Source organism: Trachinotus anak, unplaced genomic scaffold (assembly GCF_046630095.1).
Source record: "Trachinotus anak isolate AG129_WGS33_773 ecotype Australia unplaced genomic scaffold, CSIRO_AGI_Tana_v1 ptg000013l, whole genome shotgun sequence".
Taxonomy (NCBI): domain Eukaryota; kingdom Metazoa; phylum Chordata; class Actinopteri; order Carangiformes; family Carangidae; genus Trachinotus; species Trachinotus anak.
Window position 1 is genome coordinate 21452140 of NW_027273864.1, and position 12194 is coordinate 21464333.

The following is a 12194-nucleotide window of genomic DNA, read 5'->3' on the forward strand; positions in this document are numbered from 1 at the left end:
ATACACTGTTTAACTCAGACCGCCTAAGCTTTGTTCTGACTTCAGATAAACTTTAAATGTATTTCTACACAAAACGAGAGCTGTGGATATTGTTCCCCATCACTTATACTGGGACAATGTTAGGAAGGAATCGCCTCACAGCTGGTATGGACAAAAGGAGGAATTACATTAATAGTACATGTGGGCATGTGGGTATTGTTTAAAGACAATGTTAATGCTTTTCCTGTCTGATCATATTGTCCTTTGTCTTGATAAATACATGTCTAATACTCATTTGCATTAGCGTAACCACCAAATAAATTTTTGTGCCATGCCATTTTATCCCAAAAGATAGTTTTACATTTATATATACAGCATTACCTACAAAGAGACCCAGAGTGGAAAAAGTGATTTTCAGGAACTCATAATTATTCTTCCACTGTGCCTTCATAGTAGAGTAATTCACTCTAACAGCATAACTTCGGGAACACTTTCAGGTTCACCCTGTTGTTCATGGCACTGAATCTCAGCAAGCTTATGTGAAAGATGAAGAGCACGGTGGAATCATAATAAAGGTGACAGAGAATCTCTCACGGGACACCTTGCCTCCAGGCACACAGCAGAGCGATCTGACTTTCTAATGCAGTTCAATTAACTCCTAACAAGGCATTTTTACACCAAACACCTAAACCATAAAAATGGAGCTTCTGGTCTGGCACCAATTAGGAGAAAAGATATCTGTCAGAAATATAGCGCAAAAAAATTTTTTTTCCCTCTGTAAAATAATCAAACTGAACCCACTCCTTATTACCTAATCAAAAGGTAATAAGAGGTTTAAAGTCATTTAAATGTCACAAGGGTGCAAAGTTTATTGGATAATCATGCATTAGCTGACCAGTTATTTTAGTTGGTTTTTTCCATTCATTCGTGCTCTCTCATGTCTGAGGCCAGGCTACATGTTGTGCATCATCTTCTCAAGAGGCTGGATATAAAATGGACACAGATATTTTAAAGCCATGAATGAAAATACAGATAAAAGGGGGAAAAAACCAAACACTACAGATACCGTACCTCTACATTAATCGGGTCCTTAATGCACACTCAAACCTGTGTAGCATCTAATCAGTACCTCCATGTATTGTATGCATTCAACCACTGTGTCCTTTTTTGGCGAGCTCAAAGCGAGGTAAACAAAATGCCACGAGTGTTTGTGTTGGTAGATAAACGCTACGCTGCCCACCATTACTCACTTTGGCAGCCTCAAATAAGCTGTAGTGTACTGAGTTATGTGGGTGGGCTGTCTTAATTCTCATTTGAAATTCAAAGTGGTTTTCATAAATTATTCAATTTATACAAAAATACACAAGACAATGCATCTAGTGCATTTATTGACATCATAAATGGTTGTTTTCATTCAGTTACAAACACATATACAGGTAGAGCACAGGAAACACAGGAACTCAAGGATTCTTAGACAAATGGATTTACCTGTGAGTGTGTGTGCATGTGTGTGAGTGTGTGTGCATGTGTGTGAGTCTGTGTGCATGTGTGTGTCTCTGTGTGTATGTCTGTACACGTGGGTGTGCATATGTCTATTACTCACCCCAGCGTCGTCATGGTGACAATGGTGTACCAGAAAGAAGCTGGGATACTGGTGAACTTGCTGGAGCTGGAGCCCTTCTCTGCGTAGAACATGACCGTGGCGAAGATGATGATGGCCATGGTGAGGGAGAAGAGGAGGAAGCCCAGCTCTGACGCGCAGCTCTTCAGTGTATAACCCAGGATCCGAAGGCCCTGAGAGTGACGGGAGAACTTGAAGATGCGAAACACTCGAAACACACGCAGCGTCACGAAGGCGCCGCTCACGTCCTCATTGTTGGTCATCACCAGGCCGATGTAGTACGGCAAGATGGCCACCACGTCGATGATGCTCATCACTGAGCGCATGAAACGGTAACGGCTAGGTGCGGCGAACAAGCGCAACAGGTACTCCACTGTGAATATCATGACGCAGGCGGTGTCCATGCAAAAGAACGCCACAGTGTAGCGCTCACCGCATGGCATGTCTTTCTGGTTGGCAGTGGAACCACACGGCACCGTCTCCACCACGTTGGTGATGACTGAGATGGCAATGAAGAAACCAGTGACATAGTAGAAGACTAGGGCCATGGTGGAGGTGTGGGGGTTCTCAAAGGCTCGCCACATGGTCTCCCTGAAGTTCATGTTGGGCAGCTTCATGTCCTTGTTCTCTTCCTGGTCATCCTGCAGCCGCTCTAAATTCTCCCTCTTTCTGTCTTTGTATTCTTCGTAGCAGCAGTCACCGATGATCTCGGGGATGATGCCGAAGAAGGTGAGCTCCTCATCGTAGGCTGAGATACACTCGTGACGGGGGTAGTGGAGCTTCCCTGTCCGGTAGAAGTTGAGGATGCTTCTGAAGGCATCAGGGTCCCGGTCAAAGAAGTACTCCTTGGTTTCCTCATTGTAAAAGAAGTCTTTTTCAGAGCTGCCCAGCAGGGTGTCAGGGTAGCGGTCCAGAGTGGTTCTCCAGGTCTGAAAACGACGGCCGCTGACATTAAGGATGATCAGCTCGTCCTGTCTCTTAGTGTTGTCTAGCGGGGCAACAGGCATGGGGCAGTTGGCAACAGGCATCCAGCCAATGGCTGCTGCCCTAGCAAAAGGGAGCCATGCTGCAACTCCTGTTGTCATTGTGAAGCACAGTCTTCAAAGTAGTCCTCCACACCTTCAGACTCGACTCGCCTCAAAATGAACTGGCATCTACGAGATAAATGGCAATAATAAAGGAACAAAGCTGAAAACAGCAGCACATCAGATGATCAACCAAGTTATCAGTGTTTGCCAATCACGATGCTGTAAAGGGAGCAGAATGAAACCTGTGACATTTCAAGTTCCAAGTGACTTTCCACCTCTATTAAATTTCCAGTCACTCTCACCTGGTTTCTGTCCAAATCCACCAGAACCTGCCCAAAATGTCATCCAGTTTCTCACAGAAAGCTGATGCATGGCAACAGCTGAAGCACAAGTGCAACCAGACAGGCAGTGTACTGGAAAAGATGAGCCTGACTTTAACATGAAGTTTATATGAAATGTATTCCTCCAAGATTATCTAAAGCCTGCAACACTTGCCTCACACTGTGATTGATACCAGCTTGTTGAGCTGTTTTTGTGAACCAAATCATTTCTGTTCTGGATTGAAGCCCACATTCTTTACAAATATGAATAATAGTAATAACTAGGCTACAGTTCGAAGTACAGTGAATACAATGCAGTGAATCATTTCAACTTTAACAACCTAAGCAGCATCATTAAATACACAACTACAACCACAAACCTATCTGTTCTGAGCAGCAGGTTAGTCCAACTGACATTCAGGGACTGAACAGACCTGTTGAATATGTTCAGGGGGTAACCCGCTGAGGATATATATATATGATGAAATATTATTACTACACAATTCTTTGGTGGTTTCATTCAAAAGTAAACGAATTAATGACCAGAATTTGCCTCTGCATCACTTGGTCACTTTATTTGCCGTCAGCAGTGAAAAGCCTGCTTTTCAACATGTCCTGAGAATATTAAAAAAAAAAAAAAACGTGAGCAAAAGGTTGGTTACGCAGCGCACTGACAAAACCTTTCCCCAGGCGCGCAGGAGCTCAACTTCCAGGAGAAACACACTTGTTCACACGAGACACGTCTTAACATTTGGAAAGACAATTGAAATTGATAAGAAACAACTCACCGATAAAAGTGGAGGAGGGAACAAAATCCCAGCTCCCCCGAGGAGAAACAGAGGAGTTTCTATGAAGAGCGAGTCCCCTGTTACAAGTGAGCGAAGAGCAGCTCGGATCCATCCGGCGGGATGAAGCGGCGAGCGGCACCTCTCCCCCTCGGTCGGCCGACAGACTCCTCACACGGAGCAGAGCGCCAAAAAATTAGGAAATTAAAAATTTGGAGAAGAAAAAAAAAACAAAACAAAAAAAAAAACATAAGCCGCGGGTGATAGGGTAGATTTTAACCAGTCTCTGGGTCCAGGAGACTTAGAAGAAATTGTCTGTAGCAGCAGGATTTGTGGACATCCTCTACATCCTGGCTTCTTTGTTTTCCCTCTCAGTGTTTGGAAAGTGAGATGTGGAGGAGAGGAGCGGCGCGCTTCCTTCTCCCCAGCACAGAGTACAATGTGCGTCTCTCTCACTGTGCCAGCTCTGTGTCATCAGCCCTCCTTCCCTCGGCCTCACTTTACCATCATATGTAACACACTCACCCTGTCACTTCGGCTCAATCCAATAATGTACTGCAGCACTGCTTACTTAAGCAGAAAACACCAGGGTATGGTAATGGTGGGGATATCAGAGTCATACAGGGGGTTTTAAAAATACCAAGTCACTGCAGTGTGGTAAACTCGCTGTAGAGGTAAAATAGGCTTTAGAGGAAAGGACCGTCTTAATTTTGGTTCAACTAAAGAAAATTTATGACGGATTTTGCATTTTCCCACACACGATATATAAAACTTGTGTTTCATATGGGGTTGCTGTCCCACCCATTCCTCCTTATATCTGTGCAATGTGTGTGTGTGTGTGTATATGTGTATATATTAGATGATTATACCCCCCCCCCCCCCTCCAAACACCTGACACACACACACACACACACACACACACACTAATAATAAACATTTTATCAGACTAATCCTGTTGGGAAAGTTTCCCAGAAATAAATACTAGTCCTAAGGATAAGACCTGTCATCCGAGAAACTCTGCCTTTTCTCCAGAAACACGAAACACTTTCATTAGATGTTTTTGACTCAGTTTTGCTCATCAGGGATTTGTTTCCTCCAGTGTAGCCAAACCCGTTACATAAGCTATCAGCAACTGGATTTTGTCAGCACCTTCAGCAATGGCTAACTCTGAAATACACTGTAAACCAACGCTATCGCTAAACAAGAATGTCAGTGTGGGATAATCCTGCAATGTTTTTTAGAGATACTGATTGCAGGTCAGTGGTGGGTGGGATGCAAACTGTGGTTTCCTGCATGAAGGTTGGACTCTGTGCCACATGCTGACCCCCATGCCGTTATTTTCCACCTCTCCGCACATAGGAGACAAAACTCCTCACATATGTTTGCACTGGATGTAAATCATGATCTGCAGAGTTGTGCAACATGGATGCAATACGCGTATGACTACGTGAACAATTCATAATGCAACACTCTGAATGTAACAGCCTGACTCTGTAATATGCAGTGGACAGGTTGGAAAACAGAAATGTCCTTGAATACGAGAAGATCCTCATTTTTTTCAAATGTAATATACACAAAAGAAAAACTGTCTTATACTCAGGCCATGATGGTGCCATCTGTCCCAAAACTAGTTTGGAAAACACAAACATTCAGACACATGTGACAAGCACTAAAATTAAATCATAAAGGTGTTCAAAGTATTTTTCAGTTACAGTGAGACCCTGTCAAGACTGGGTAATAAAACAGGACCCCCCTCATGTCTTGTATTGTGTTCTAGTGGTGCATATTCCTAGACAAAGTTTCAATCAAATCAACACAAACCATTTTACATGCAGTGCAGCTTTCAGGGCCCCAGGAGCTCTGGAGGCCTGGGGCAGTTTCCTTCGTTGACTGGTTGATAATCCCTTCCTGGGTTTTCACCCTTCCATGTAATGCATGTTGAGTAATAGCTATGTTATGTAGAGCTATGCTATATTTTTGAAAATTGCATGGATCAAACTTCCTATAGGAAGCAATGAATTAAAAACACAAATGGGCTTCAGGTTTTTTTCTTGTTTTACTGTATTTTCATGCCAAATAATGAATTGAATAAGTATTACACCACTCTTTTCCAGAGTTTGAAGAATACACTATATACAGTACTATGTATGAACAAGTGGCTTTTATATAAGTGTTAAGTCTTAGTACTAAAAACTCCATCTGCCATAATTTTTCTCAAACAAGCCTTCATCATCTAACTCTGAGAGTGGGTGTCAAAGGAACCCCTCCAGCCCCGTCATCAGAGAGAAAGAAGCAACGAGCCCCACTGGCTCCCCCTCACCATCTCACACTTCAATCCCAGGCACCATGGTCTGTACATAGGCACCTCAGGGGAATGCTGAGGCTGGATGGGGAAGGTCTTTGAATGGATGGCCTTGTGTGTGGCTGTTAGAGGAGAGAGGGGAGGCAGAGGAAGAGAGAGACAGGGGGAGAGAGAGGGAGATGCTGTGTGGCCTGGGTGTTAAGACAGATAGGCTATTGATGGACTCCAGTACATTCAGATGTTCAGATGAAGTTCTGGCACATTGTGTAAAATATTCATGAATTGAGTCTTTGAACATTTTTTAAGATGCAGGGTTTCTCTCACAAAAGAGGCTTGCTTTTGTTGTATCTGTGGTCCTGTAGAGCCGAGTCGAAGAATGAAAATGTATTTAAGGTTTTTTTCTTCTTCTTTTTTTTTCTTTTAAAAGTGTCATTTCTTTGTAGTGGAACCTCTTCTTTTTCAGTGAGCACTGGATACACTTGATGCATAGGCTCCCTCCGACATCCTACCATTAAAGAAGAAGCCAGTGTGCACAAATTCATACTATACATACCTTTTAGTTACATCACTACTTCCCTGCATATATACACATTTGAAAGAAACATTGGCAAATACAGCTCATAAAATCACCTCAATTTACCAAATGCCAGCATAGCCCTGTCTGTGCTGTGGATCCTTTTTTCCACTCATTCTTCTTTCCGTGACATGTTCAAACCTCTGGGGTGGGGGCTGAACTTTAGAGTAGATCACTTACATGCAATTTTTCACAATACTTTGCATGAGATGGTGACTGTAAAGGCTTTCCGATATTCAAAAAGAAGTACAGTCGGGTCCATAAGACTTTTGAACCACACTGTATATCTTGAGAGAATAAATGAGAAAAGTACAGAAACAGAATAAACTGTCCTTTGAGGTAATACATTTTTATTTATTGAAGTGTTTCCTAATTCCTTCCTTTTCCATCAGGGTTTTTATCCACAGTAACTTTCTAACTTTATCTCAAACCATATTTCCTCAAGTCTGAGGAAATACAGGACATTCATTTACAATAAATTCTTGCGTGGGTAGCTTTTGAGTAAATGTAATTGTTGACACTTACTGCACACCAATTTCTGCTGATAAAAAAGCAAGCAAATAAAATAAATAACACTGTCCTGTGTGTTCTAGCATACATCATCCAAATATGCACTGATAAGGCTGAATTTAATCTTTCAGTGCTTTGGCATGGCATAATCAGTCACCGTTTATCGTGTATTTAAATCTTAGATAGTAATTTATATCATTTCTGTAATATATAATCACCCAATTTCTGTGGCCCCAGCTAAAGCAACAGCTGAGAGTTTAAGGTGTTTTTCATCTGGCTGTCCTGCACCTGGGGACACTGCTTGGTGATTGGATGAATGCCAAACTTTTTGAATTATAGCCCCCACCACACAAACTAACTCCAGGAAAGTGAAAAACCTGATGCAGCCTTCATCTGCTACCATTTATCTGAGCCCTTTCTCATTTTGATTAAGGCATTTGATTTATATTAGATCGCTACGATACGATCTTATATTTAGATGTTTGGTCATCATTATGCCAGAAACTGTTATTCAAGGTCATTTCTCTATTCATTCTTCTAAGCATCACTGTTTTTACGGCCCTATGAACAAAAAAGGAAAATATATAGGTGATTTATGTGCAAAAGAATGAATGAATGAGGAAATACCTTGAATTCACAATCGCCTTTGCACTGCATGCTACAATGCTACCTTTGTTGTAGCTCTGAATAGCCATCTTTCAAGAGCAGCTGACTTTTTATGATTGGTAGTTAGTAACATTATTCATACTGAAGTTTACACTGCAGTGTTGCACAATCTTCTGAATGAAAATCATGATACTATATAGCAGAGTAATGCGTTTGAATGACAAGTAACTCAGTTTAAAGCTGCACTAATCAATATTTATGCATTAACAATGGATAAAATGACCTCATGTGCTGTGAAAGGTGTCACTTGTAATGATGAACCCACAGAGAATTATCAGCCAGCTCTGCAGTTTTAGCATCTTTCAGCTCATTATGTTGTTTTTTTGGTTCACTTTCATCGCTCTGTCCAACCTTGTTTCCAGCAGCTGCAGGCAGCCGTTTGTGAAGGAAAAACCCAGTGTAGGGTTCCTATCCAGCTTTATATGGCAAACAGACAAAGTTAGTGAGTTAGCAAGTGGATATAGTAGATTTTGAAAGTTAAAGCCAGTGATTAGCATGCTAAACTCAGAAGATGGTGGAAAACAACAGAGTGAATTAGGGGTGGGTGATCTGATGATCTTATATCACGGATGATCTTACTTTGACATATGATCTACTTTTCAGATGAATTGTACAGATCACATCAAAAGACGCTATATTTAGATTTTTTAAGTTCAATCACTGCTAACCAGCCCATTGTTGACTGTTAAACAGCTAGCCTGCTAACTGCAGCTGGTGGCAGCAGTTCTTGTCCTGCTCTGTAGCCTTGTTGAACTCGGCGTAGCACCACATGCACCAGTTCTCCCCCAGAGCAGAACAAGAACTACCTTCACCAACTGCAGTCCAAGATGGCAAGATCCTTGGCACGAGAAACATGAAGCGGGACGAGCCAACAGGCAGATGCAGCAACTGAACTTATGATTTAAAGTACCTACATATAGCACCTCATAAATAATAACAGCGCTTTCCCAATGAATACTCCATAAGAACCAAGCAAAAACACAATTCATGACCAGAAGACAGAATTGTGGGTGAAGAATAGGGCAAGAAGACAAACATCTGGAAGAAGCGTCAAAGTGGTGGAAAGATACGAATCACAACCTCCAGAATAAAATCCAAGCAGCAACAGAGAGAATTGTGAGCTGGTCCTCCAGCCTTGAGTTGAAGTGACAAGCTTTGTGTCCAGGCAACAATATGCACAGCTAATCATGTGATCACATGAGTTCCACCAAGTCTGTGGAGAATCAGATCGTGGATTGCGAGACTACCCAGAAAGACTGTCATATGATGTTTTGGCCGGATTGCGTGAGTGAAGAGTAAACTCACATATGTCAAGAGCACGACTCTAAATGAATGCTGATGTTGTTCCATGTGTACCAGAGGTATAAATGGGCAACTGTTTGATATATCAACATTATGAGCTCATAATATGCCCATGTTGTGTTTACAGCTTGTTCTGGGGTCCCCATGTGGCAAAGAAATAAACAAATAATGTAAGTTTCAAGTTTCATATCTCTACTTAAATGCTGGTTAGTTTCTTCAATAACTAGATACATTCTTGCCAATAACTGAGATCCATCTACGTTAGAGTAACAGTGTTTGTTGTTTCAGTCAGTCACTGAAATAAATAATAACCCTCGAGCCTCTCTAAAACGACAACTGCAGAGCTGCTTTTAACATTATAGCGAACCACTATGTTTTTTTCCCCACTAGACTAACCTATCTCACATTATTCAAAATCTCTTTTTCACACCAAGATGAAAGCCAAAAACCTCCTAAAGTTCCATAATTCACTCTGCATCATCCCTCGTTGCATCACTTATGTATTAAATAAGCCGTCACTATGTGACCCACGATGATTGCAAATGATTTAGTATTCTGTAATCTTTCTGCTAAGCCCCAGTCTATTGAATATTTATCACAAGCAGGAATTCTGTAAATTTAGAGGGTTTGATGTTGTTCTTTATCTGGTAAGAATCAGTCTGCAGCCATTAGCTATCACTCATTCATCAGTTACATGTGCTGTAATACTGAAATTCAAGGTAGATACAGTAGAAATTCAATGGGAAATGCAAGCAGATGTCACTTCATTGTTAAATAAGAGAATGTAATGTGTCCCGTTTTAACAATCTTATAGTCAGGCAGCTACATTAATAAAAAGTTAGATCAAAGCCTGATAGAGACAGAGAGACAGTGATATGGCCGTCAAGAAAAGGAAATAAAGGTAATGAGGTGGACACGGGCCACAGATGTCCTTTGAACAATTATGGAACATGAGCGGCTGGAGAAGCGGTGGGCCTGAGAGGCTGCAAATAAACAACAAAGGAAAGAGCTCATAGAAAGACAGTGGAGTCTGAATTATTGTGACTATGAAAAATCACAAGTGTGTATCTTACAAAGGGAAAAGCAAGCCAGCCCATCAGTCTGACAGACTATAGACCCAGAGATTCAGTGTGGGTGTGGATAAATGAGTTCAGATGAAAGCCCGTAGCACTGATTATTTGTGAGTAGTCATCTTATGACTCACTTACAAAAGATCCAGGCCCAGCTTTCATTATTCCTAATGACAAACCACGCTACAGAGTAACACACATGCAAATCCTGTTGCACAGAAAAAATGCACAAAAACAGAGACAAATGATGGATTGACTGTGGAGTTGACCGGCATCATCACACTGGTTGTTGTGTAAAATAAAGCCCAGCACTTAGAGAGTAATGGTTTTGACTCTGGGAGCCTCTTAAGCTTTAAGCAGCAGAGCAAGTCAACAGCACAAGAAATCCAATGTGAAATTCATAACAGCCAACAGCACACAAAATTCATTCAAGTCAGGAGGGGAGTACGAGAAATTAGCATATATATACACACACCCACATACAGTCATAAGTCCGACTGAAATGATGAATAGAAAGCTCTACGGTAGAGGTTCGAAAGTCATCTGTCATCAGCACATGGACCTAGAAAATGCAGGTATGTTAAACATATGAGGTATTTATTTGAGGTGTAATCTCACATGGGAATCTGATGGACTCGATCACATCACTTGAAGGACAAAGTCAGATTTGCAGTCTGTAAAATTAAAGGTGTGATTAAATGTGTGAAGATACACACAACAATGTGTCAACATAGTGAAATGGCCCTTAAGTGTTGTTGTACTTTGTGGTCAAATGTGGCGATGCCTTGTATTGTACAACAGGATATATTACATAACTTTTGCTATTATATTTCATTACCCTTCAGCAAAATAGCAACGTTATCATAGTTCAGTATTTTAATTCAAACTCTAATGAGTGCAGTTAATGATCCAAGGAGTCCAAGCCTGATTTATGCAAAGTAATAAATTACATACAGTAATGATCATTTTCAATTATAGAAGTCCAGGCTGACAAAATCATCAGCCTTAGTGGGTTCAAAAGAGACAAACTTCATCCTTTCACATATCTCATTAGCTGGTATTTTCTTTCTTTTTTTTTTTTTAATCCTTACATTATTCACAGTTGCATGTATGCCCTTGTGATGAAAGCAACACCTACACATGCAAACAATGCTGTGTTGTTACAAAACTGATCAAACGCCTTAATTTTTCCAGTTGTTACTGAAATTTACATAGTGTATAATGTCGAAGTGTTTCTAAAATTAAAGCATAAAACAAATAAATAATGAACATGCAAAAAAAAGCAAATGGAATCTGAAATCCTAAATTAATTGAGTTTTTGACTCATTCAGCAGTTGAGCACAATCGTAACTTCTTTCTTACAATGGAAATTCAACAATGTTTGGAGATACCCTCTGAGGCTGTGGTAACACAGTTTGTTGAGTTTGTCCCAGCACTGCCTTTGTACAGACAGAGAAGTCATCAACAAAAGTTGGGCACCTGTAGGAATTAATTTAATTAACTTTCAAGGCTTCATTTACTTCCATTGCTGCAGGAGTGAAATTTACATGATTTTTCAGTTTTCTGTGACCTAAATATTCTTTCCAACCTTGGGCAGTTTACCACTTACCTTTGAACCATTTAAGGTTATTAACAGGACTGTAACTGTTTAAATTGAAATAAAAGCTGTACATGTGACAAGAGGAGGATGAAAAAGCCCAACTGGGTCTCTCCTGTTTTGGCCTATTTGCTGTATAATGGTTCACATCATTATGGGCAACACAGTTATTCAGAGACATCAAAGCATACAGCAAACACAGCCACTAGACTGTCCTAGAGGAGGGAGGCAGGCTAAACAACAACTTTGAGGAAATTCACAACAATATTCTAATGAATTATCTAGAGCTGAAAAAGTCATGAAATTGATAAACTTATCAACAGAAAATTAATTGGCAGACAGTTTTGATAATCAATTAACCATTCAAATCATCTATTAAGCAACAAGGCCAAGACTCTGCAGCAATGCTAGCAGCTGTGTGGCTGATGTTAATGTATGCA

The 12194-nt window shown here is 40.8% G+C and overlaps 1 protein-coding gene across 2 annotated transcripts in view; it reads right to left on the reverse strand.

The window, feature by feature from the left end:
• LOC139630527 (A-type voltage-gated potassium channel KCND3-like) overlaps positions 1–12194 on the reverse strand; it is a 135890-nt gene that overhangs the window by 81318 nt on the left and 42378 nt on the right. The window contains exons 1-2 of one of the 2 annotated variants that reach the window (XM_071494073.1): positions 3737–4540; positions 1583–2754 (exon numbers count right to left, since the gene is read on the reverse strand). In XM_071494073.1, coding sequence (XP_071350174.1) covers positions 1583–2685 — 1103 coding nt within the window. In that variant the 5' untranslated portion in view covers positions 2686–2754; positions 3737–4540. Of the gene's footprint in view, positions 1–1582; positions 2755–3736; positions 4541–12194 lie in introns of those variants that run through there. The other variant, XM_071494074.1, reaches the window with a different exon arrangement.